This window comes from Vicia villosa, linkage group LG3, assembly GCF_029867415.1.
Source record: "Vicia villosa cultivar HV-30 ecotype Madison, WI linkage group LG3, Vvil1.0, whole genome shotgun sequence".
In the NCBI taxonomy this organism is placed as follows: Eukaryota; Viridiplantae; Streptophyta; class Magnoliopsida; order Fabales; family Fabaceae; genus Vicia; species Vicia villosa.
The window spans coordinates 57792156-57819876 of record NC_081182.1 but is presented as its reverse complement, the minus strand read 5'-3'; the positions used below and the strand labels follow the sequence as shown (position 1 = coordinate 57819876).

Below are 27721 nucleotides of genomic sequence, written 5' to 3'. Positions count from 1 at the left end.
TAAATCTCTTTTAAATATTTAGATATAATTAAATGATTATCAATGGTTTAGTTATTAATGGTTTGATTATTTATTTATATAATTCGGATATAATTAGATATAATTAAATGATTATTAACCAATTAAATTATTTTTAAATTCAATTATATTCGGATTATTATCCAAAATTCAAAATTAATTCAAATATTTTAAATTCATAATAATTTTTTAATTTTTAAAATAAAAAATATTTTAAAAACTGGTTTTATAACCGTTTTAATAAAAATGTGGCTATGTTTATAAATTTAAACCATTTAAATACTTTAAAAATTATTATAATTTAATTTTCAAAAATAACAGACCATACAAACCTCTAAAGTGACATTTCCTTAAACATTATTAAAGTTTCATCCCCATTGCTAAACCCTCTTCTTCATGGCTAATGCTTCAATGGTACGTAAGGTCAACATTAACAATTAATTTTATTTTATTTATGAGCATTGGCGATTAAATCATCATGTTGATTTTTTAGACAAATTTTCACGAGAATTTCATATCCATTTCCAGAAAGTTGGCCAAAATTCAAAATATTATTCTTCAATTTAGACACATAGCACTGACTCAGTTTAGTGGTTGCTGTCCGCTGACGAGGTTTTTTTCGGTCTCGAAATATTATTCGGCGCTATGCTTGAGGTATGTCAACTTAGGTCCGCCCAATTGTTATGATTATGCTATTATTTCTATTTGGAAAATTGATGTGCCTCTTAACATAAGAGTTTTTGGTCGGAGATGCCTTCTTAATAGAATTCCTACAAAAGGATTCTCTCAACCTTAGACGAATCATTCCTTCATCGTCTAATCTTGCTTGCGTTTTTTGCGAAGAATTAGCCAAATCTTCGAATCATTCTCTTTTGGCTTGCTGTAAAGTGGAGGTTGTTTGAAAGGAAATGGCCGATTAGTTGGGTTTGAATTTCTCTACGTCTCAGGACCTTAAAGAAAGCTTTCGTAGGTGGAGTTGTTCTTGCAGTAGCTTGAACATCAAAAGAAGTAAGGCGGGAAGTGTTTGATTGGTAATTGTTTGGAGCCTTTGGTTATGTAGGAATGATATCATTTTTAAGAACTATGGTTGGAATGCTAGAGATGTGGTTTGGAGATGCAAAGCATTGTTATGGAGGTAGTCTTATATAGGAAAAATTTCTCATTCCAATTGCAATTTTTATGAGTTTAACAAAAATCCTTCGCTATACTTAAGATAGGTTTTATTTGGTGAGCAATTTTTTATATCAGACTCGTTTTAGCTCCTTTTGTAATCGTGTTTTAAACTTTTATTCCTCTTAAATATATTTTGATTAAAAAAAAAGTCACTAACAAACGTATGAATTCCATCTTTACACGAGATTAAAATATAACCTTTTTCGTAAATTTTCACTTTATTTCAATCTCCAAAAGACATACTCAAAAAAATCTCCAAAAGACATGTTCCTATTTACCTTCTCTTTAAGCTCTACAAATTTCTCCTTACATCTACACTGCCCCCAAGTACCATGAGTTATTTCTAGAAGATTTCAAATTAAAACTCACTTTTAAATACTTTCCACACTTTTCTATAATTAAGTACTTGTAGATTTTTACATAAAAATTTCTAAAAGTTTTAGACACATCTAATTTCAAACTATTACCAACACTAATGCCATCGCAATTCACAACAACATAGTCTAGAACTAAGATAAAAACAATACTTTCAGGCAAGAGTTGCATGCAAACAAACAATTATTATTATTCTTATTATAACATGTAATAGGAGAATGAGTGATAAAAGCAAGCTAGGAGGATCAGTTTATGAAAACTTACACATAATAGAACACTGCCTTACTATATTCTGCCTACATGGTACGTAGACACTGATATAGTTAAGTCCATTACATTACAATAACATAAAATGCTAGTAGTAGTATTATATCTATAAAGCTTTATCATCATCATCATCATGGTAACCATCCACCCATATAGTTATTCATGCTTGGCCCTGCTGTCACCACTGATCCTGGATCACCCTGATGATATCCAATTTGTAAAGTTGGTTCACACTCAATTGGTTGAACTTGAAATAGTTCATCACCCTGTGTATGACCTTGATGATGATGATGATGATGTCCATATCCCATATCTTCACCGCTCAGATTCAGTTGGAGTGAATTTATTTGATACCCTTCCATCTGAGAAAACAAAAACATCACTAACTAAATAACATATATCTCTAATAGTTGCAGAGGTAGGTTCAAATGTTTGTTACCCTTTGTCTGAGAGCTCTGTTAGCCTCACATAGCAAGTGTTCCTTCACAAATGACACAAACAAGTGAGCATGAGAAGTAACTTGAGGAAGAAGATAGCAGACATTTATAGAGAATGTCTCTCATACCTTACGTTGAAGATCTCCCAGCTGATCCAGCATGAATTGGGTCTATACAAAAAATAGTTGCATTTTATGTACTAAGATTGTTCTCAAATAAATAGAAATCGAAATAAATAAGCAAGGTTTGTGAAAGTTGAGTACCCTTGTGGATCTGATTTGCTTCAAGGAAGAATCTAGCTGCCTTTCGAGAGTTTCAAGATCTTTGCTGCTTAGAGGGCCAAGATCTTCTCCCATAAGGTTCCTAGTTAAATGAGAGCACAAGTCAAATACTACATCATTGAGACTTATACATACCAGTATTCTATAATCATGTATGATCGAGTACCTCTGAGAGCGTTGTAGAGACTCATAACGTGCCTTCAGCTTCAAGTATTCCTGTTGACTGCTTAATTCCTACAGTTATAGTAGCAAAAGTATTGCATGTTAAAGAAAAGGAAAAACTAATTTTGTTGGGAAAAAAATTCATGGGAATGGGACTGTTCCAAAAGTCAAGCAAGGTGCACCATAAAAAATTAAAAGCAAAAATAATAGTAGAGTGCTTCATGAAAAATAGATAGCTAATCCGAATTTAAATCTAAAAACTTAAAGACGTGCTCCATTTGAGGTAGAAAATTTGGGACAGAAATATGATTCAACAAAATCTAAGCACTTAAACAATATTTGATGTACTCTTCTACTCAATATACTACTTCAATCTTCTATTCACAATGCGCCTGTCTAGAAGCCAGACAATAGATTTATTGTCCGAAATACCCTACCTCTCCTTTGTTTTGGATTGTAGGGGTTTTCCGTTTGTTTTCTGGGTGGAGTATCCTTATACTCCCTTAAATAGATACATCGCCTATTTAAAAAAAAAAAAGCCAGACAATAGTGTGTATACTGATTGTTCTACTTATAGATTCTTCCTTGACAAACTAAGACAATGATCAACTAACTGCAGATGATTTGCCCGCTTCTAGTACTACCGAAGCTGAAGAACTTTTTATGGAGACTAGTCCACGATTGTTTACAAACTTAACTCGACTAAATGATAAATGTGTTATTGTTGACAATCTTTGTTCACGGTGCAACAAAGTTCAAGAATCAAGATAAGATGAAACATAATCTGCCCATCACCACCGCAAAAACAATGGAATTTGTTCTGAGCCGTCCTACCAACCATTCATTTACTTTGATGTTTCCATAATGAACAAAATAACCACAACTTCGGCAGTTTCATACTAGTTTAACACATAGTAGAAACATCAATAAGAGAAGTAATAATCAAGAGGAGAACTAGGGCGAGAACTATGGGAGACTGATTTCTAAGATCTTCGGCTTAAACTCCTAACCTTAGGGTTAGGGGCCTTGGTCTTGGGGATTGGTATTTCTGGGTTTTACTAGCTGGTTTTCTTTGCTGTTGTTTTCTGCTTTCTTTCAAAATGAGAAACTCTAGAGCCGGACATTGGCACAAGGTTGGGGGAGATAGGAGTAGAGTTTTGAAATGGGATATTGCTAGAGAAAGTAATGGGAAGCTAGAGGGGGAGAAAGTTGTATCCTCGTTCTTTGTAACGGAATTTGGTGATGGATGGAAAGCAAGAGACTTGTTTTTTGAGTTCAAGGAGTTGGGGGAGATAGAGGAAGTAGTCATTCCACCTAGAAGAGATAAGTTCGGCCGACGCTTTGGTTTTGTTCGATTTCTGAACGTTAAAGATGAGACATTGATGGCTACCAAACTGGACAATATTGTTCTAGAAGGTAGGAAGTTGTTCGCGAACCTACCTCGTTTTAGAAGGGAATCTTTGGCCCAGGAAAGGAGTAAAGAACCTGCAGTGGTGAAGAAGGACTTTGAAATAAAAAATAAGAAGTTTCATGGAGGTAATGGGAAAGGGGCGTTTGTTAATGATAGATCCTATGCGGATGTTATCTACAACAGAACTGGATCATCAAAAGCAGCTGGTGGTGAGCAGAACCCGAAAACAATGTTTTTTCAACCTAGCTTTGAAGAAAAAAATCTTTATCTTAAAGCTTTCACAGGAAGTATCAGAGAACCCGGGAAGATGGTGGATTTTAAAAAGTTGTTCCATGAAGAAGGTATTTTTAACATTAGAGTGACTAGCTTGGGTCCCAATCTCTGTCTATTGGAGGATTTGATAGGAGGTGACGTTGAATGTTTTATTGAGGAGAAGAAATCTTGGTGGGAACAATGGTTTAGCTCTATAAAACCATGGAAACCACAGGATATAGATTCAGAAAGGTTCGCTTGGCTTAGGATCATGGGGGTGCCATGCCATGTATGGGGAGAGAGATGTTTCACTCTCTTAGTAAAAGAGAGAGGTTTGATCGTCAAGTGTGATGAGTGTACCCTTTTAAAGCAAAGAATGGATGAAGCAAGGATTTGCATTAAAACTAGGGCAAAGGGATGGATTGATGATTCGATCAGATTGTCCATAGAAGGTCTGATTTTCAACATAAGGTTGGTGGAGTTTTCTGAAGGGCCTTGTTATATACCAAAAGCAGGTTGTGATAGAGATGACTTTGATTCTGGTGATTCATCTTCGCCGGAATTTGGTCTATATGATGAAGAAGGAGGCGAGGAAGGGTTGTTCAGGGAGGAGCGTGATCCGGCTCAGAAGAAGGGTGATGGGACGGATGATAGGTGTGTAGCTGCTAAGGAGGAGGCTATCAAGGAAAAGCAGATTTATTCACAAAAAGGAGAGAATTGTCAGTCTAATAAGGAAAAGGAGATTTTTGACGTTTCCTCTCTTGGGAAGAAGGAGATTTCCGAGCCACAAATGAAGGATGCATTAAATGCACGTGTGGGAAACTGTACCGAGAGTTGTGTGGGGGAAACTAATGCGTTGGAATTTTCGGAAGAGTCAAAAGGTTTTGCTGACTCAGCTACTATTGGTAACAACTTTCCTTATAATGGGCCGGTACACCCTATGGAGTTTAATGGGCCTGGTATATTGTTGGAGAGCCAAAAAGGGCCATTATCTTTTGATGATGAATGTAGGAGATTGACCCAAGGGGCCCTACCACGTAATAATCTTTTGAATCCTGTCACAAAAAACAATCGAAAACCCAGAAAAACAGCTTCTGTTGCGGAATTGGGTAACAAAGTTCCTATTGCAAAATCTTACTACGATTGTATTGCCCCCAGAACGATGTCTTGTGGAGACGAACGGAACAGTAAAAACGGTAGCAAGATCCACGAATCCATGACAGGCGAGTCATCTTTTAAAGAGTCGGTGTCTGATTCGATTTCATCAGGTGAGTCCTATTCTGCTTCATCCATAGCCGAATCTGATATTGTTAGATGCAATAATCGACTCTGTGAGAAATCAGATGTGGGGAGGATGGTGTGGAAGTCTATTTCAAAACTGGGGGTGGAGAGTGTGAAGAAGGATGTAGTTATAGAGGGTCTTATTACTGCTATGGAGATTAGAGATAAGGAGGGATTGAGAAGTATGAAGGAGTTGAAAAAAGGTGATCGATGAATTTGCTCTCATACAATATTAGAGGGGGATGGTCTTTTTCTAAAAGGAAAAGAGTAAGTTTTTTAATTAAGTCCCACAACATAGATGTTTGTTTTGTACAGGAGACTAAATTAGCCTTCTTTGACGATGCTCTGGCTGGTTCCTTCTGGGGTGACAAGAATGTAGAGTGGACGGCGAGCCATTCTATAGGGGCATCGGGAGGGATGGTGATCTTATGGAGGAAGGAAAGTATTGTGGTGAATCATAGTTTCTTGGGTACCGGCTTTGTTGGTATCAATGTGACGTGGAAGGGAAACGTTTATAATCTTGTTAACGTTTATGCCTCTTGTAGTAGAATAGAGAGGAAGCATCTTTGGGATTCCTTAATTAGATTAAAAAGTAGTAGGTCTAATGAGGAATGGTGCGTGGTGGGTGATTTTAATGAGGTCTTGAGAAAAGAAGAGCGTAGTGGGGAGGGATGCTATCGGAATGGGGGAGGAATGATAGATTTTTGTAGCTTTGTAGAGGAGATGGAATTAATTGATATTAATTGTGTTGGTGGGAAGTTTACTTGGTTCAAAGATAATGGGAAATCTATGAGTAGATTAGATAGATTCTTACTATCAAATAAGTTGATAGAGAAGTGGGAGGTGATTGATCAAAGAATTGAGAAAAGAGACATATCGGACCACGCCCCGATTCGTCTTAATGTGGGGAAGATAGATTGGGGCCCAAAACCTTTTTGCTTTAATAATGCTTGGTTCAAGCATGAAGGTTTTAGTGCTTTTGTGGGTGAGGAATGGAGGAACTTGGAGATTAGGGGAAGGGGGGACTTTGTTCTTTATGAGAAACTTAAAAAGCTAAAGGAGCATTTTCGGATATGGAATAGGGAGGTGTTTGGTTGGATCGATTTGAGAGTGGAGGAAGCCTCGGGAAAAATTAATGCTCTTGATAAGGAGATTGAGGATAATATGGGGGTTGATGTTGAGGAGGAGGTTGAGGATAGAAGGAAGGCTACTTTAGAATTTTGGGCTCATTTGAATCTTAAAGAAAGTATGCTTAGATTAAAGTCTCGCAATCTTTGGTTGAAGGAAGGTGATAAAAACTCAAAATTTTTTCACAATTCTTTGAAGGAGAGAAATATAAGGAAAGCTATAACTTCTTTGGAAGTTTCCAATGGTTGTGTAGAAGGGGTGGATAATATCAAGGAGGAGGTTAGAAGATATTTTTGTGACTTTTATAAGGAGGAAGATAGGGAAAGACCGGTTCCGGAGGGTCTTTTTTTCAACACCCTTAAGGAAACGGAGGCGTCTTGGTTGGAGAGAAGTTTTTCGGAAGAAGAGATAAAAGAAGCGGTGTGGTCGTGTGATGGGAACAAAAGCCCCGGTCCGGATGGTTTTACCCTTGAATTCTTCAAGAAGAATTGGGAGTTATTAAAGGTGGACGTTTTCTCTTTTGTGAAGGATTTCCATGAGAAGGCAAAACTTACTAAAGCTTGTACATCTTCTTTCATAACGCTTGTGCCTAAAGTCAATAATCCTCAAGCTTTGAACGAATATCGCCCAATTTGTTTGGTGGGTAGCTTGTACAAGATTTTGGCAAAGTTATTGGCTAATAGACTTAAGAGGGTTATTGGGAATCTTGTGTCTAATAATCAATCGGCATTTATAGAAGGAAGAAATATAGCGGATGGTATTCTCGTTGTGAATGAGTTGATTGATTTAGCTAAAAGAGAAAAGAGAAGTTGCGTGGTGTTGAAAGTCGATTTTGAGAAAGCCTATGATAGAGTTAGTTGGAACTTTGTTAGGTATATGTTCAAAAGGATGGGGTTTGGAGACCGATGGATGAGGTGGATGGAGTGTTGTATTTTTTCGAATTCTTTGTCCGTTCTTGTTAATGGGAGTGCGACCAAAGATTTTACAGTGGAGAAAGGCCTTAGGCAAGGCGATCCTTTGTCTCCGTTTGTGTTCGTGTTAGTTATGGAGGTTCTTACGGCGTTAATGAAGAGATCTAAGGAGTTAGGGGAATTTCGGGGGTTTAAATACAAAGAGGACAAAGAGGTGGATTTGTTACAATTTGCGGACGATACTATAGTTTTGGCCGAGGGGGACACCGCGAATTTATGGAGTTTGAAAGTAATTCTAAGAGGTTTTGAATTGATGTCGGGATTGAGGATTAATTTTCACAAGAGTAATATCTATGGCATTAATGTGGGTGATTGGTATTTAGATGCGGCCTCGTCTTTCTTATCTTGTAAAATCGGATCTCTCCCTTTCAAGTTCCTAGGAGTTAGAGTTGGAGAAAGTCCTCGGAAGCTATCAATGTGGAAGGATCTTTTAGTGTCGCTTCGGAATCGTTTGAATGTGTGGAGAGGTAGATTCCTTAGTATGGCGGGGAGGGTGGAGTTGGTCAATTCGGTTCTAAACTCTATCCCTATTTATTCGTTGTCTTTTTACAAAGCTCCTAAGAAGGTGTTGAACGAAATTCGAACTATCCAAAGTAAGTTCATTTGGGGCGGATTTGATAGTAAAAAGACCATCCATTGGATTGGATGGGATACGGTTTGCAAATCAAAAAAGGAAGGTGGATTGGGAGTGAAAAATGTGGAGATAATGAATTTAGCATTATTAAGTAAATGGAAGTGGCGTATCCTAACGGAAAAAGAGGCGGTGTGGCAAGACTTGTTAGAAGCTAGATATGGTAATACGAAGCTTAAAGTGTTGATTGGTGATATATCGGTGTTGAATAAGAAGGACTCTCATTGGTGGAGAGATTTGATGTTATCAGATAATTATGAGAGACTTCTTTTCAACAATTTTTCGAGTGCTATTAGATGTAATGTCGGTAACGGAGCTCATACTCCCTTGTGGTACGCGATATGGACGGGGCAAAAATCTTTGATGGAATCTCATTCTGAGCTCTTTTCCTTGCCTGTTAATTTTCTTGATTCCATTAAACATGCAGGGTCATTTGAAGAAGGTGTTTGGAGGTGGAATACTGAGGTTTGGTTTGGAGAAGGGGCTGACGGTACGGAAACGGTGACGCTGATGGATTCTGCCTCCTGGCAGCGTCGAGGCCATGCTGTTGCAGCTGCTGGCAGCGTTACTGCTGTGCAGCCTGTGACTGGTTTCGGGTCCAGCTCAGGCGTGTCCTCAGCACAGTATTTTGCGGGGCTTCTTCGGCCTTTGTTGGAGGCCCTTAATCGTGTTACGGTTAGGGAGCATTGTGAGGATAGTTTCTTGTGGACCAGAAATTCTAATGGATGCTTCTCCGTCAAGTCTTGCTACGAGTTCTTTTTGGCCTTTCTTTCAGGTACTTCGTTGGATGGAGTTAAGGTTAGGGGTGTGCATGGATCAATAACCAAACCAAATTGAACCATATATATGGTTTGGTTTGGATCTTAAAACTATTTTTTTAAAACCGGTTTATTTTTTTAAAACCGGTTTACATAAGAATTGGTTCGGTTCTAAACCGGTTTTTCATAAAAACCAGTTTTAACAAAAAAACCGGTTTTAAACCGGTTCTCTCAAAACTTGTTTTTTTTAAAAAAAAATAATAAAAAACTAGTTTTTTTAAAACCAATTTTAAAACTAATTTTTTATCAATAAAAATAAATACTGAGCAAAGTTAAAATGCAACAACAGATAAAAATTCATACAGTTTTCCTCTTGTTGAAAAAACAATAAGAGCAACTTCAGCATCACACAAAACTGATAATTCAAAAGCTCTAGGAAGAGGAGATGAAAGAGTAATTGCTTTTAAGATCTAGAAAATCTGAAGGAGATGAAAAAAATGCAAGAGATTTATTAGAATCACTTAGCAACCAACAAAACCAAAAGAACAAGTATTCTTAGAGTTGATTGAAAAATGAAGGATTGAAGAAGCAAATAAAATTTAATCTTGTTTATACTGATTTCAAGGACATCAGTATAAAAATAAGAAAGATGAAGAAGAAGCACTGAATGCAAAAAAAAAAACTTACGTTTTGAAAAAAAAAAAAACTTATGCAAGTGATAGAAAATTAGGTTAACCATTTAAGAATTGGTTTTTTATAATGGGTACCGGTTTTAATTTGGTTCAATGAAATGGTTTTGGATCAGTTTTTATGCAAAATGGTTTGGGTTTTTAAAATTGGTTCACCAAATTTTCTAAATCGGTTTATGGAAACCGGTTATTTTGCACACCCCTAGTTAAGGTCACGGCTTTAAACAATATGTGGAAGTGCAAAGTTCCCTCAAAAATCCTTGTCTTTGGATGGAGATTTATTCACAATCGTTTGGCCACGAGGGATCAATTAATAAGAAGGGGAATTTTAGCGGAAGGTACGGATTCTTTATGTTCTTTATGTGGCACGGAGGAGGAAAGTCTCTTTCACCTATTCTCTTCTTGTGTTATTACTATCCGTATATGGAGAAGGGTGTTTATGTGGCTAGATATTTCCGACATTCTAACTATCGAAGAGTTTGGTGATTTTTTTTACCATTGTGGGAAAGTATCTTGTCTTAATAAGAGAATGTTAGTGGGGAATATTTGGCTTGCAACGGTTTGGTCTATATGGTCTAAGCGGAATGCGGTGATTTTCAAGGAGGAGCCGTTTAGTTTCATTGAGTGTATGACGGAGATAGTCCATAACTCTTGGAGGTGGAATTCTACTTTTCTTAAGCCGATTAATCTTTGTAATTTTCATTTATGGAATATTCGACCTCTTGATTGCTTTGAGAGGTAGGAGCTTTCCTTCTTGTATTGGGGTGGAGCATCCCTTTTGCTCCCTTTAATACCATTTGCTTATTTAAAAAAAACTAAGGAAATATCAAGTTGCTCGTCAAGAATCGGGGCAGACATACCTAGCAGTGGCCTCCTCACAAATTCGTGTAAAATATACACGTTGTTCACGAGGAATTTCATCATTATAAGTATAAATAAGTGGAGTATCGCGGATTCTAACTCGCATTTCTATATATGATTTTCCTGCACAACTATCAACTGAGCTGACTTAAGGAGACTATTAGGATATGATCATTTAGAATGTTGATTCATATATTTATTTTGACATATCTGATTAAGATGACCATTTAATCTTTAATTAAATTAAATTTTTTTCAAAAGCTAAAAAACCAAACCACAAACAGACTCTAAAATTAATTTAGATTAAAAGCAAATATTTGTAATCATCTAATAATTTAATAATTATAATTGGTTGAAAATGTGTAAAAAGAAGTTTGTATTAATAGTGTATATGAATTAAACCATTTCTATATATGAATTCAATTTTTTAATGACAAATAGTGATAACCTAAAATCAGGAATGACAAGTTGACTTAGTGGTTTGAAGGATAACCTAAAATTAGAATCGTATAATAAAAACATGAGTTCAACACTTTCAAATAACATATAGCTCACACTAATGTTAGCCATTCAAAAAACTTATAATGTTCTATAACTCAACAAGCTAAACCAAAATGAAAACAAAAGAAATTGATATGTCAAAAAAAGAAAAAACACACCAATACTTAGTTAAATAGAGTGAGTTAGAATATTCACCAATACCAAAGCCTCCTTTGATGTCACATTACCCTCAGGTGCTCCATAGTTGCATTTCTGATACCTCTCAAGAGTTTTCAGCATGCTGCATGTTTACATTCAAAACAAAATCATATGTATCACAAATGAAACTGTTGGAAATTGAATAAGTATAACCACTGGATAATAAGTGAAATAGCTCATTTATGTGCCACTTTTCAAATTCACAAGTAGATCCATGGATCATAGCTTTGTCTGGTTTTGACTCAAATGAGATCTCAAAGATCTAAGATGTTTTCCAAAAAGTTAAGTCAACAAGAAAAATAAATGGTTGAATAGAGTTGAGTTGAGTTGAAGTGAAAAGAAACAAGACAAGAAAGAAAAAAAAGAAAGGAAAACCCTAGGTAGGTTCAAAGATGTAAATGTGAGAAAGTGTTATGTTAGCTTGGATGAGAGAAAAAGCAGACATGGGTTAGGTTGTCTGAGTGATTCTAAAAGCAAAAGCAGACACAGTAGTACCAAAAATTTAATGATGTTTGTGTTCCCAACACCAAATTGCACTGAAATGAAACCTGACCTAGACCCCAAATTGGTTTAGGGAAAAACTTTTGAACCAGATCTGCTTCAAACACAAATGAAGCAAAACCAGAAACTTTTGGATTGATGTGTTGATACCTAAAAGAAGGAAAGAAAGAGAAAACCAAAGAATTGTATGGAAAACAAAATTAAAAAACAAACACATCAATTTACAATACAACAGTGTTCTTTCTTTCTTATGATGTTTTTTTTATCTTATATTTTATATTTCAAATATACATGTTTTGTTTGTTTTGGTTTATTGTGTTTCCAGTTGCAGATCTAACAGCAATCCTATCACAGAAATACTCAACCTGCTATAAACGCCGAGACATTCACAGAAAGGGAAAAAACTCAAACAGTGAAAAAAGAAAATCTACTTTTTCAAATTTTTTCAAATATCAAACAGAAAAATAGATAAACAAATTGATAAGCTACAAAAAGCTAGCTGCTACTCTTCAATCACTCAAAACAGCAACAACAAAAAAAGGAAAATACTTTAAAGATCTTTTAAGAAGAATCATCAAAACATTTATTATTATTATTATTATTATTAATTTGCATTTGAATTATTATATTATATATTATATATTATATGCTACCTTGAAGTGCTGCAAAACTCATAGAGTTTTCCTCTATTGGAGAAGACAATAAGAGCAACCTCGGCATCACAAAGAACAGAAAGCTCATAAGCTTTTTTCAAAAGACCATTTCTTCGTTTTGCAAAGGTAACTTGTCTGTTGATCTTGTTCTCAATTCTCTTCAGTTCCACTCTTCCTCTCCCCATCTTTCTCTCTTTTCTTCAATTTTCTTTCTTACACTCACAACACAAATATTAAACCTTACAATTATATTTCAGTATTTAATAATAAATATTTTATACAAGTCTCTCTCTCTTTCTCTCTCTAGGTTATCAAGTGTGATGGTGAGAGGTACGTGTATTAAGAATGTGAGCAAAACCATCGTTATCAAACAAAGCCCTAATGAGAGAGATAATGGTTTTCTCTCTCTACTTGTCATTTTCTTTCATACATTATGGCGAGTGCTTTGTTCAACTAAGTATGTACAAATGATAGAGACATATAGTTAAATTAAATTAAATTTGTCCGTTAAACTAATTCAATCTACTTGATACTTATGTAGAGACATCAGATCAAATGTATAAATATTGAAGGTGTGAAATCTTATTTATTTATCTTAAAATAATTGAAATTAAGATATTTGAAAAAAATTAATTAAATTGAGTTAAATTAAAAATAATTAATTATTATGATGATGTGAGGAGGGAATAAGTAAATGAAAAGCAGTTTTGTGTTACACGTAAAGTGAGCCTAATAACCGTAGGATTATTAGGGAGATGGGGTTGAAAAGTAAAAGAAAAAGTGAGATTGATCTGACGGTGAAAAAGGAAGAAAATTTTGAGGAAACCTTAAAATGGGTGGAGGGACTGTTAATCATTTGACTTGACTTATGATGGGTGGTAATAATCACAAAATGACACGTGTCGATAGATTAAGGGGTATTGTATTTTATCTACCTGATATTTTAGGGTTTGGGCAATCATGTGAACTAACCTTAAGAAGTTGAACCCTCATAGTCGTAGGTAGTTCGTACTGAGGATATGCTATACACATTATATTTACCTAACTACTCTTGTTTTTTCCTAAAGGTTACACTTTTGTTTATTTCTGCTTTTATTTATTTTTTAATGATAAAATATATGTTATATAAAAATTTTAGTTCTATATTCTTATATTAAAATTTCAGCCATATTGTAAATAGAGCTTAAAGCTATTGCACCGTTGGTGTAAAATACTTTACACGGTCGATGTATCACAACCCTTAAAAAAATATTTTATATGTGATTCAAAGAAAAAGTCAAACTTCTACAAAAATTAACGATTATAATTTCATTCTGTATTACACTATCAGTGTATTTCCATTAAATATTAATTTTGTTTTTTATTTGTTTTTTAGTTTTGATTGTTTTTTTTTTAAATTACTTTTAATTATTTTTTCTTTGTTAATTTAAAAAGTTATAATATAAAATTTTATAAAATTTACTAATTTAAGTGTACATCATATTAAGTTCATCTTTATAATAATTTAATAAAAATAAATGATATTAAAATTACACAATATTTCAATTCACTCCATAATATTTTTAAGTATCTCGGAAAATTTTATTTTTGCTCCCTTGTTTTCGGAGGTATATTTTAGGAAGGACTTTTTTTATTTAATGTTGAATTCTTTCGTAGATATCTACGAAACCATTTAACCAACGTTAAATAAAGATTACGTAGATATACTTACGAAACAAATCAACATAAAATAAAAAACTGATGTTCCATATATGCATCTATAAAAAAAGAGGAGGGTTATATTGACTCCAAGAGTAAGTGTTCAACACTTACTCCATATCATAACCATTGATTTTCATTAATCTAACAGTTTTAAGTGTTCATTTAATCTAGTTATTTTTGGAAATATTTTTCTATATAAAATTTTAATTAAAACCGTTGGATTAATGATAATCAATGGTTATGATTTAGAGTAAGTGTTGTACACTTACTCTTGGAGTCAATATAACACTCCTCATAAAAAAATATGTTTTTGGAGATACACCTCTAAAAATAGGAGATATTTTTTATGCTACTGAAAAACCCATGAAATGATGAAATGGGATGTTAAGAAGCCATATATTGTCTAAAATTATTACAAAAATAGGAAAAGGGAAATAATAAATTCCTTGTAAAAAACAGAAAAAATTAAATAACAATCACTAAAACATCATTTAACGGTACATTAAATAATTATTTTAGTTCTTTAGCCAAAAAAATATTTTTGCCAAAAAAATATTTTTTGTGCACATCTTAAAGAAAGCACATTTATTAAAATTTAAATAACTTAAAGGAGTTCCTTTATTTTCAAAGTTTTTTTTACATTTACCTCTAAATATGTGGTTAGTTAATGGATTAGAGAAATACGAAGGCTCTGTTACTTGAATGTGCTTTCTTTAATAAATGGGTTAGAGAAAATACTAACCATTAGTTAGTGTATCTGTATTACCTTTTTGCCTGAACCGGAGAAAACAAATTACTGTCTTTATTGGTATTTTCTGGTTTTTATTGGTTTTTTTTCTTCCAGGTTTTTAAAGGAGTTCTATTAATTTTTAAGTAGTTTTAATTGTTGGACTTGTTTTTTTACTAGTTTTTATTGATCTTTTATTTAAAATTTGGAGTATTTTTAGTTAATTTTGTGAATTCAACCTATTTTAATCAAACTTAGAAGATAAAATATGAGAAATGAAGGTGATTTTACCACCGTTCATTAATGTTCACCGCGCCTTATGATGGGTTGTCAATCAAGCCACCGCCTCCATTGCGGGTGCAGTTACCGTGCATAGATAAAAATTTATGCACCATGCATAGATTATTATGGACCTTTGAATCATTGGATCAAATTCTAGACATCAATTGTTATTACTCAATACTCAATACTCAATACTCACCACTCAATACTCAATACTTAATACTGGATTAAAAACATGATCCAATGACTTATGTAGGCTTATGCATGGTGCATAAGTAAAATCCTTATGCATATTAGCCAAAGCCCTCCATTGCTTCCCTTCTACAATCTCTATGTAAATGTTTGCTATTCCTTAGACTTTCTTGGACCCTCTAGCTATGAAGTCAACCACAACTATTCCACAACCTTGTTTAAAAGGGGATAAATTTAGCAATCTTAGATATGAATAGTTTGTTAGGGTTGAAGCGTATAAGTATATTTTTCATAAAGAATCCTTTGATCTAAAGAGGCAATACCCCTTACTAGAGTTAATACATGTCTAAAGCTCAGCAAAAGAATCTTGCTTGATAAGTAGGGATTACAGGCATATTCAAATCCGCGGGATTCACCCGCACCCAGACCCGAGTCAACGGGTGAAAACTCAAGTTGACTGAGTTTGGGTTTGGAATCGGGTGCGGGTTTCGGTATTGTAAAACCCACACCCGAATTCCGAAATCACACACGCTTATCAAGCCTCTTTCGACATTATCATCATAAGCTTCTTTGTAGGACACCTATTCAACAAATAGGCATTTATGGGTACCGCTTCTCCCCACAACTCTCTCCACAAGTTCTTCTCCTTTAAAATGTTTTTCACCATGTTCATAATTGATAGATTCTTTCTTTTGGCAATACCGCTTTTATGTGGTGTATAGGATGGTACTACCTCATGCATTATCCCCTCTTTATCACAAAACTTTCCAAAGTCATTTGAGGCATATTCGCATCCACCATCCATTTTGAGAACTTTGAGCTTGTAACCGCTTTATCGCTCAACCATGGACTTGAACTTTTTAAACACTTCAAATACCTCATATATATTTCCTCTTTATTAGGTATGTCAATAGCTTTCTACTATAACCATTGATAAATGTGACAAAGTATCAATTAACATCAAATGAATCTACTTGCATGAGACCAAACACATTGAAATTTAGCACCTCAAGGTGATTCTTGATTCTACAACTTGCATCCTTCCTTAATTTAACCTTGTGTTGCTTCACTTTCACACTCTTCACAAATTTCAGCTGGTATGTTGACGGATGAAAACTCGGTTACCAATATGTTCTTTTCCAATGCATTGAGTCTAAAATTGAGATGTCAAAGACGCAGTAAAGCGGCAAGAAAAAAATTGGAAGTATTCCTGGTTTTATCGTATCCACGGGGATCAGTGCGAGGGAAAGAGTGCCATTCTACATTTTCCGTGTTTTTTATCTTGGGTTAAAATGATTTAAAGTTTAAATTGCGGAAAGTAAATTATGAACAGAAAATAAATGCATTCTTTAGATAAAACCAGGTTATGTCAAATACTTAAACCTACTGATTAGTTGTACGCAACCTAAATCACTCGCCAATATCTTTTCACGTATCACTCACAACCAGGTTATGTCTAACGCAGAGTTGAGAGAACAAATGTATTGTCTCAGAGGCGATGTCGCGCACAATTCAACAAAACAGAAGCATTAAGAACTGATACCCATTATGAACAGCAGACCTAAATCTATCTCTAGAGTCTAGAATCTAAACAGGTAATCATCCAAGAATGAGATCTGAACCATATACGTCTAAAGCAACCCAAACCCTAAGCACAAAGCAAAAACAAGGATAACATCGATATTGATTTGAGAAATAGATATTATACAATGTCATACTCAGTACATACACTAGTACAAAAAGATCAATATAATTTTAAAATTTACACCCAATATACGAAAAACGGGTGTAAATTAAAAATGCGGTGGCAATTTTGTAAATAATATATCATTTTAAATATTATCAGGTGATAATTTACACCCTATTTTTTAAAAACGGGTTTAAATTAAAAATATTATTATAATCAAAGTTCAATTACTCCCTTTAAACAAAAAATGGGTGTAAATTTATATGAAAAAAAATTGTTCTAATTTATAACTCAAAATATATAATCTATATAGCATTTTAATAATTAATTTAAATATTATTAATAAATTAATGAATGAATATTAATGGATCTAAATTTATTAGGTGAATAAAATAGTTTAAACATTATACAAAAACTCTTTATTAAGTGAAACATTATACTTTAAACATAATTCTTTAAATTTATTAATATAATAAAATACTTTCTCTATTTTCTATTTAACTCTGTTACGAAACTCATTTTCAACTATTTCAGAAAACCCATTTTTAATCTAACTCTGTTCCATTCATGCATTTCGCGCGCTGCTTCAGGCCATGGCAATTTCGGAATTCAGCGAGTTTGATTGGAAAAGAGGTTGATTTCGGATTTCTGCGAAGTTTGATTTCTCTAAACCACACTACAATACCCTTGCAGTGACGACACCGTTTCCTCACTGAAAAACGAAGATCTCTTCTTCGCTCACTCTCATTTCACCAAAACGTTTACGACAACGAAGCTGAGGGGAAACTATTGCAGTGACGACAACGAAGCTGAGAAGAAATTATTGCAGTGACGACACCAAAGCTGAGAGGAAACCATTTCACAGTGACGACAACGAAGCTTAAAATCTGGTATCGATCTCGATTCCATTCTCAATTTTCTACGGCTGATCTATGGCTGTTAACGATCATGCATATTCAATTTACACAGCGAAGTTAGGGTTTAATTGATTTGTATTCATTTGTAGATAACTGAATCGTGATCATGTGGGGGAGATTTTCCTTTTCCTCTCTCCTTGTTAAAGATTCTACGCACGCCACATGTTTGTTACTTTGCTGGTTTTGTCATCTTTCTCACCAGTTTGGAAGCATAGTTAATGTCCATGAACTTGATGAATATGCTAGTATGAGAATGGTTTAGTATTGAATCTCATACATGTTTCCATTTCACCGATTCAAGATACTGTTATTCTTTATCTGCAGGTTCATGCTTTGCAAGATTGGATCATATTTTGTTAAACAATAAAAGTGGAGATTAGTAAGGTTTATTTTAACATGAACATTGTTTGGTACCATTTCACAATACTCCTGGCTCTTACTTCACTTCCCCTGTGCATTACTGTAGTTTCTTGTTTATGTCATACCTCCAGGTTCCGACATTGCTTCTTTTGGCCTAAATAGAGCTAAGATTACTGTAGTTTCTTCTTTTCATTTTGGGAAATTTTCTGTGAAGCTATCTGTTAACCTTGCTTAGAAATATAATATAACAGTATATTCAGCTTGTCGTTCTATTTTTTAACTTAGTTATGGTATATTCGCATGAAGACATTATTTAGTAACTCAGATGGGTTGGAAATAGGCATTATGCATTTCATCCTTGAATTTTCTTTTCAAAGTTTGGGCATTTTTCTTTTATTTTAACTCATAAATCTACAGGCCAAGCGAAAGGAAACATGGTTGATTGAAAAGCTTAGGAAATTTGATGTTCCGAAGCTCCCAACAGAAACATTTGATCCTGAAATTTTAACCGAGGAGGAGAGGCATTATCTGAAGCGCACTGGAGAGAAAAAGAAACACTATGTTCCAGTTGGGAGACGAGGAGTGTTTGGTGGGGTAGTTCTAAACATGCATCTTCACTGGAAGAATCATGAGACGGTGAAGGTTATATGCAAGCCCTGCAAACCGGGTCAAGCTCAGGAATATGCTGAAGAGCTGGCTCGACTGAGCAAAGGCATTGTGATTGACATCAAACCTAATAATATTATCATTTTTTACCGAGGAAAGAACTATGTACAACCCAAAGTGATGTCACCTCCAGATACATTATCAAAAGCGAAGGTAATTTTGACTTTGCATTAGCTCTTCATTAGCAAAAGGTATTTGACAATGATAAGTATAATACATTATTTTTTATGAAATTGTATGGGTTAGGTAAGGAAGGAGAAAATCAAGAAATAGAGAATGGTTATCATTGTGTAATAGATGAGAGATAGTGATCAAAAAGTTTAAAAAAAAAAAAATTTCTAAGCAAACACAAATTAGTTTCTAATTTATAGGAAAATCTCTAAAAAATAATCATTTTTCACATGATGTGTAAATTACTCTTTTAAATCTGAATCAAATGGGTCCTAAATTTTTAGAATCTGCTTGAGGTTGGCAGTTATCAAGCACAAGTGCCTGTCAGTTTCATATATATTATTGGAATATCAGACGGTTGAGATTATACAATGATTTAATTAACCCATTCAGTTAAAAACTTTTAAGTTATTACAGTGATCATAGTTTCTAGTTGAGCTTTAACTAACATTGAAGGGAGTGATTTATATCAAATATTGCATTCTAATATTAATTATCAGTAATTTATAATGTTCAATAATTTTTTTAACTTCATAATTCTTAGGTTTTTTAAATATTCGCGATTTGATAAATGTGGTCAACTACAAAAGTTTAAAAACTGCTATAGATTTTTGCCTCTACCTATTGCAACCAATCGCAGTCCTTAAGTAAACTAGCGAATAGAAGCTATGGTTTTTGCATCTTTTGAGGGACTAATCCTCAAAAAGATAAACATGTATTAGTAAATCCTATGTCTATTTTCCAGGAAATAAATTTAGCTTGAATATGTTAGGCTGAGAAAGCATTGTCTTCTCTTCTAGCAAAGAGCTTATGTTTTCTTACTTTTGAAATCTCCAGGCCTTGGAGAAATATCGATATGAGCAGTCACTTGAGCATACTAGCCAGTTCATCGAAAAGTTGGAGAAAGAGCTTGAAGAGTATCATGAGCACGTTGCAAAGTTTAAAAAAGGAAAGAGGATACAACTTAAGATGTTAGAGTGGACATTAGTTTGCTGTTCCCAATTTATATAAATGATGCCTGATTTATTAATAAACATGTTGCAAGAAAATTCATCATGTTGTTTTGTAGAAGAAAAATGCTGATAACATATTTTTTAACACATTCTTTTCCAATACAGTCTATTACTAACTGAATTTCATAGACGTCTCACTGAAAAACCCGGGCTCTCTCTCAAGGTTGTAGTTATTTTCTCATGGATTATGGAAGGTTGACTATTTTTTTTGGACAGCAATGTCACACAAGAGACTCAGACAAGTGGACTTGTTTGCTTTTGAAGAAATGTAAATGTTTTGTAGCAAAAGGTAACGCTTGATTTTGTAGTACGATGGGGAACACACTTTAAAGAAAAAGGTAACGCTTGATTTTGTAGCATATTGCAGAATTAGTTCATTTTCACAGTTGTAGAAGTTGACTTGGTTTTGATTAGTTGTGCTGATTTTGATGTATCTTAGATGCATTGAATTGAACAGAAGATGATTTCGAGCCATTGGTAGTGACTGAGTTGCCCAAGGACATGTTCAAGAAGCGCAAATTGGCGGGTAATTCAACTTCAAGAAAAGGCAGGCATTTTGAAAGTCCACTATTCCGAAACTCTCAAGGTAAATATTCCTTCATTGCTTAGGTCTGTGTGGTGGTAATCATTAATACAAATTATTCAACTTGTTTTGATTATGCTAAAAATAGAAAACAACAGATTTAACCGATTGGAGTTTTAGTTGAAGAGCAAGACAAAATGAGGGTATAATCACTGCCTTGTTAATTTGTTATGCAATTTGACCAACAAAATGAGACAAATTGAATTGTGTTTTTTCCTTATTCCCTTGTAACTTTTCAGTAACTACTGTATCGTTCACGTGTGTACATTCTGGCTTTGAATCAATTCCCAGAATTATTATCAATAAAACCTTCGAATTATTCAACTAAACTCTATTTGGTACGAGTTTCTATCGTATTCTTCTCCCTTAAACCATTTAAACAACTCAAACTCGTTTCAAAATATTCGAAGATTATATCAAAATTTTTGATCGAGAAACTGTTAAACAAATTGTATTGAAAGTGCAATTTCATGATCCTTACGAGTTAAGTTCCTATTTTTGAACTTCTTTCAAGCTTCGGAAGTTGATTTGCATTAACAGTATCTTGATTCACACAGATGCGGAGAAGCCAGTAAAAGATCAGCAAAGAATCACATCATTGACTGAAACCAATTCAGAGAGAAATAATAAAGTGACAACAACTAATCAGAAGACTCAGAAATGCCAACAAACAATCAATAGTTCAGCTTCCAAATGGAATGACTCTTAACTGAGGACAATGACAAGTTAGAATTTGGATGCAAGAGAGGCATTAACTTCAAGGACACTTCAGGTTCATCGAACTACAACGATATCTTAGAGGCTATAACTTGTGAGCAAAGAGTAGAAGATGATATCCACCCTGATTTTATTTGTTTTCTAGCTTACATTCACTTAGTAGGGTAGTTTTTTTCCGGTATAAATCCACTTGCACAATCTGCTCTTTCACCAATTTGTTCTCACTGTCCTTGCTAACTCTATAAGTCCTGTTTGTTACTACTGGATTATGTTGTCGTGAAGGCTGTAGAGTTTTGAATTCTACTTGTAGTTTTGCCATTTTATCCTTTTGTCGGTTTTTCAGGCTTCATCAATTCTGATCAATGGCCGTCACGTTACTGTCGAGGAAAAAAGATCAACTAATCGAGGCAAGTGCTTTTTAGTGTTGGTTAAGTTCACATCAGGGTTCAAAATTTATGTTTCTGCACATAATAGCTATGAAATTTGTGGGGTTTGTGTATGTATAACCTGTTATGTGTATGGATCCCATGATTTGTGAAGAGATTACTCTCGTATTGAACTATATTCAAGCATTAATTGAAATCTTCAATGAATTGGTGTCCACCATGTTTCATGATTATAGGGTAACCTTCAAAGACATTATGGGAATGATAACTTTGATGAAACATGTTTAACGCTTGGTTATGTAATGTTATGCATTTGTTAACCTTTTGCTCAATGACTAGCTATTAATTTGAAGTATGGAAGATAATGATTTCGCTGCTTTTAGATGGTTATTCATATTATCTCTAATTTAGTTTTTCAAATCCTTGCGCGCAATAGCTGGTGTGTTGAAAAAAAGATACAAATGTCTAGTAATGATTAGTTGTTTATCTTTTGCATATAGCTTAGGCCTTAGAACTCAGTTACCAAAAAAGCATATTGCAACATGATATTTGTTTACTACAAGTTTCTGTTGTCCTACTAAGTTGCGACAATTTTATGAATTAATTTTTTTAATTTTTCTGGGTTCTTCATTGGTTGCGTGGCCCTGTAATAAACTTGATTTGACTATCATCGTACACTTGTACTCTCAACATTTACTTATTTTAACATAATTAATGTATTACTATGTTACCTTCTTTTTTAAAATTTTTAAGGACTTCACTATTATTATTATTATTATGATTATTATTATTAACTAATAATCATAATAAGATCAACTAATTGAGGTATGTTAGGTGATATAATGTTTAAAATAGGCTATGTATCTGCATGCAGACTACATAGTTTAACAGCTAAGATTGGCTTACGTTTTATTTTTCTATCATGAACAAACATACTTGATTGATTAAGCAATTTATAGTTGTTATAGGCTAGTGGGCTCCTTCTACTGGACCTTATATCACCTGGGCCAGCTTCCCAACCTGCATCACAGTAGACTGTTATGGCTACTTTTTTTATCCGGAACAGAAGCTTTTATGTAAGCAAATTATGGTTAAATCTTTTTACACAGTAGTGATGATTAATGTATCCTTTATCTTTCTTTTTTACTTTATTCTTAAAGCTATTGGAAGCTAATATCAGTCCTTTTGTTTTGTTTTTATATCAGGACAAGCCCGAGCCACCTCCAGAGGGTCGCTTGCCTGATGCCACCAAGGGTCAGTGTTTTTAAAATTGCCATGTGAATTAATTCATATGTTTTATTGTATTTGTTTGGCTTAGGATTTGCTCTTGATTATTGCAGGTTCTGACCATTTGAGGGATGTGTTTGGAAAAGCTATGGGGCTTAGTGATCAGGACATTGTTGCTCTATCTGGTGGTCACACCATTGTAAGTCATAACTTCAAGCTTGCTTCTAGTATTATAGTTATATTATTGTGCAATTCATGATGTGGTTGATAATATTACTAGCTGTATAATTAAGCTGACTTTTGTAAATGTTATATAATGATGTATTCTCATTGCTGTGTGGTCTTGACTGTTTTGGTTATGCTTAATGTAATTGGTAGGGAGCTGCACACAAGGAGCGTTCTGGATTTGAGGGACCATGGACTTCTAATCCTCTCATTTTTGACAACTCATACTTCACGCAAGTCTTTTGAAACTCTTTCTTTCAACTTCGTCCCCTTTTATCCAGTTTTAAATTATCTCTATTGACAATATTATTGATAAATGTACAGTGAGTCGTTCACAGTGATAAAAGTTTTTTAATACTCTCTGATTTAATCTAGTGAGTTCTATAGATAGTAATTATTATTGCATTGAAAAATAAAATAACCATTCATTTCATTTTGAGACAATTGTTTTTGAGTCATTATTCATTGTGGATAGTGGGACAGATTATGTACATCAAGATAGTAAATTCTGAATGTAGTACAATGTACAAGAAGAGGAATTTTATCCTGTAACTCTATGATAGTACATTGAATTTATTCTTCTATTAAATGGATTTGTGCAGCTTGGAAAAAGTGAGATAATTATAAGTAATTAAGTGATTTTATTTTAAGCACTTCAAATGTATAGGAAGAGTCCTATTATTATTTATACTACCTGATGTTATCTTTGGTTTCTTTTCTTATCAGTGTGTGAAACCAAACAAGAAAGATTGTTAGGAGCCTCTTGCAATGATAATCTCTTCAATTGGATTGTAAGCTTTTAAAGCATTCAAGATCCATTGAAAAGCTCATAATTGCATAAATTCTTAAGCACGGAAGATAGCTTTGTTAATCGAAAACCTGATGCTGGAGAATACAAGGAAAAGCTAATGTCATGCTCTTCAAGAAATGGGAAACAATAAGCTATCACTACAATATCGCTATCATGAAGACATAAAGATTATTGGTGGCAGCAAAGACATTATGGAAGATGGGGAGATATATCCTGTTTCATAGCGGAATGTGCATACGAGATATGATCAGCTTTGAAGGTACAATAACGCTAATAATGTTTTTATTTTATTTTTATTTTTATTTTTATAATAATTGAAAATGATGGTGTACATTAACTTTGGTTGTTGGTTGTAGATGTATTGAAGGAGTTTACTTCTAAGAAATGCGGTAAACTTGGGAAATTGCTTAAGGAAAGTGGTAATCATGGGGTTCACATGAAACACAAAGATTCTAGAGCACTGAAGCTAACCGTCAAGCATGGCGTAAAATTATATATGAAGAAAGTGTTATGACTTAGTTAAAATATAATTTTTATGTGTATGATTTTATAATACTTGAAATATTATAACTGTCCATGATTTTGTATACTTTTTGGTTAATATTAAAAATATTTTGACTTAGTTAAAATATGATTTTTATGCGTATGACTTTATAGTATTTACAATATTATGACTGAAAATAAAATATAACTAAATGGTGTTTATGAAATAGGGTGTAAATAGATATAATTGTTCATTTATAAATGGCGTATTCACACCCGATTTTTACTAAAATAGGGGGTAATTAAGAACATATTTACACCCGATTTTTATTAAAATAGGGTGTAATTAAAACATAATTAAGCTCAATTACACCAGATTTTTATTAAAAAAGGGTGTAATTAAAACGTAATTAAGCCCAATTACACCCGATTTTTATTAAAATAGGGTGTAATTAAAATGTAATTAAGCCCAATTACACCCGATTTTTATTAAAACAGGGTGTAATTAAAACGTAATTACGCTCAATTACACCCGATTTTATTAAAACAGGGTGTAATTAAAAACGTAATTACGCCCAATTACACCCGATTTTTATTAAAACAGGGTGTAATTAAAAACGTAATTACGCCCAATTACACCCGATTTTTGATAAAACAGGGTGTAATTAAAAACCTAATTACGCCCAATTACACCCGATTTTTTTTAAAAATAACAGGTGTAAATTCGTTAGACATTTCTCACCCTGTGGATATACACCCGATTTTTATTAAAAATAATGGGTGTAAATTTAATAAAAAACGGGTGTAAATTAACATTTTTGTACTAGTGATATACATAAAATCAAAGTAACTTATATACCAACACCAACAAATGGGAAATACAAAGGAAAGAAAGGAGAAGAATCAAAATCTCTCACGGTGTCAATCACGATTCAATAATCATCCAACCCGAATTATCGAGTTACATCAACCATTATTGTTGTCAAAGCCTCAAAATATCAAAGAATGAAGGGTGATGAATTGGGACTCTAAAATGCCCAAAATGTTGTTTCTCTGAAAGCTGATATGCATTTTATTAAAACAAACTCAGCAAGATCATGTTGAAGAGAATGCAGTTTACTGATTTCAACATGTCAAACAAGATGTCTCAACATGTCTGGTTTGGCATCTTAACTGCAGGAGCTGATAGTTCAAGTGGAATGCATTTTTAATTGCTACAGTATCTTATGTTCAGCTACATAATATTTTGGAATAATCAATTAGCTGATATGTTATCCAAGATTGATTCAAATCAAGAGATTTCCACACTTTCTATAATTGGAGATAATTTAGGAAAGTTTATATTGATGACCTAGTTTCTTGGAGAACAAGTAGCAGAATTTGGGAAGCCTCTTTGCTGCGTTTTTGAAGCCCAGTCCAGACGAGTTTAATCCTATAAATAGAAGGGTTGTAACCTAGTTTTATTTAGAACTGGTATTTGTATTTTTATGGTTCTAGGATTCCTTATTTTGGTTGTAAGTTCTGTTTTCATTCAGAAACCTGTAGGTGTTGAACGTTTGATCTCCAAAGCTTTTAAGCAAGGAGAGTATGCGTCAGTTCTCATAAATTGTGAAGTATTGAGAATTGTGTGTCTTGGAAGAGTGTCTTCCATGTTTTGTTTATTGTGCGGTTCGTCACAGGGGTTCTGTGATTAAAGGGATTTGAGGACGGCCTCATACCTAGGGGGTCTTAGGTAGAAGTTATAGGAAGGGTAGTGATTAAGTGAGAAGTGTGAACGGGGAGTTTGACTTTGAATTGATACTGTCGAATATTGATTTCATCCCTGGCTTGGTAGCCCCCAGAGTAGGAAGGTTGTTTCCGAACTAGGTCAACATATCATTGTGTTCTTTACTTTCTGCACTATATTATATGTTGTCATATACTTGTTCATAACTGTTATAGTTCTCAGATATTGTATCGTGACATCTCATTTGACATCTTATATTTGATACCAAAATTTCACAAAACATAACCTAGAAAATATAATTTGATGTATTTATAAAAAGTGAAAATTGCAGACCGCACTTAGGCCAAATTTCGGGCTTAGCCCCAAACCTGCTGTGTTGAAAAAAATCCGCACTTGTTTTCACCATAACTTTTGAACTGTAAATCCGGTTTACGCACGATTTGAAGCGTTGGAAAGATTATCCAATGCTCTATCTAAAATTGACATATTATAATTGCTTTATTACCCACAAAATGAGATAAAAATCAATTAAATTCAATGATATTTTCATGATAATGCAACTATACACATTATTTACACGATCACGTACGAAATATAAACATATTTACATACAAGTTGAGGGTTATTTACTATATCCCCACAAAATAAGTTGATAAGTGCCACAAATTAATGCTCAAAATAACGATATTTTGGCACTTATCACAAATTTAACCTTGTGTTGCTTCGCTTGCACGCTCCTCGCAAATTTTAGCCGGTATGTTGACGGATGGCAAGCCGGTTACCATTAGGTTCTTTTGCGATACATTGAAATCTCTAAAGTTGAGATGCCAAAGACGATAGTTCCATATCCACTCTTCTCGACTCTTCATTTTAGCAAGACACCTATGCTCCATAAACTTCAGCTCAACTTTGAAAATTCTATTGGTAGCCATATGAACTTTAAGGATCAAACTCCTGTTCACATCCATAAAGGAACATTACTCTAGAGTTCCCGAAACTGATACTGCTACTGTCCGATAACTTCCTATTGTTGCATTCACCTTCCATGATCATGACCAATAATGTGTTATCATCATCAAACTCTTGTCTTGCAACCTTGGCATCATCTGTATAAGGTTTTTTATTATTCACATTGCAAACTCTTGCAAAATGACCGAACTTTTGATAATTGTAGCATTGCGCCTTGATCTTATAAAACTTTTCCTTTCCACCTCTAAAGTTTCCTTGACCATCATTTTTGTTGCAGCTGCTCTCACCCTTTTGAAAAATTGAATTCTTTGAATTTTTATACTCTTTCGC

General features: G+C 33.9%; 3 protein-coding genes across 3 annotated transcripts; 2 read left to right on the top strand and 1 right to left on the bottom strand.

The window, feature by feature from the left end:
- Positions 1-1737: 1737 nt before the first annotated feature.
- Positions 1738-12887, bottom strand: LOC131661565 (MADS-box transcription factor 1-like). The gene is made up of 7 exons (XM_058931148.1): positions 12549-12887; positions 11392-11476; positions 2718-2785; positions 2534-2633; positions 2399-2440; positions 2273-2314; positions 1738-2195 (listed from the first exon to the last, which is right to left on the bottom strand). Exons 1-7 carry the CDS (start codon positions 12731-12733, stop codon positions 1965-1967), a joined length of 753 nt encoding a protein of 250 aa, XP_058787131.1. The 5' UTR covers positions 12734-12887; the 3' UTR covers positions 1738-1964.
- Positions 12888-18682: 5795 nt separating this feature from the next.
- On the top strand, positions 18683-20478 carry LOC131655840 (uncharacterized CRM domain-containing protein At3g25440, chloroplastic-like). Its single transcript, XM_058925649.1, has 2 exons — positions 18683-19233; positions 20089-20478. The coding sequence occupies exons 1-2, from the start codon at positions 19021-19023 to the stop codon at positions 20260-20262; spliced, it is 387 nt and encodes a 128-aa protein (XP_058781632.1). The 5' UTR covers positions 18683-19020; the 3' UTR covers positions 20263-20478.
- Positions 20479-23071: 2593 nt separating this feature from the next.
- Positions 23072-23708, top strand: LOC131658131 (L-ascorbate peroxidase, cytosolic-like). Its single transcript, XM_058927462.1, has 3 exons — positions 23072-23204; positions 23291-23376; positions 23556-23708. The coding sequence occupies exons 1-3, from the start codon at positions 23072-23074 to the stop codon at positions 23646-23648; spliced, it is 312 nt and encodes a 103-aa protein (XP_058783445.1). The 3' UTR covers positions 23649-23708.
- Positions 23709-27721: the final 4013 nt, after the last annotated feature.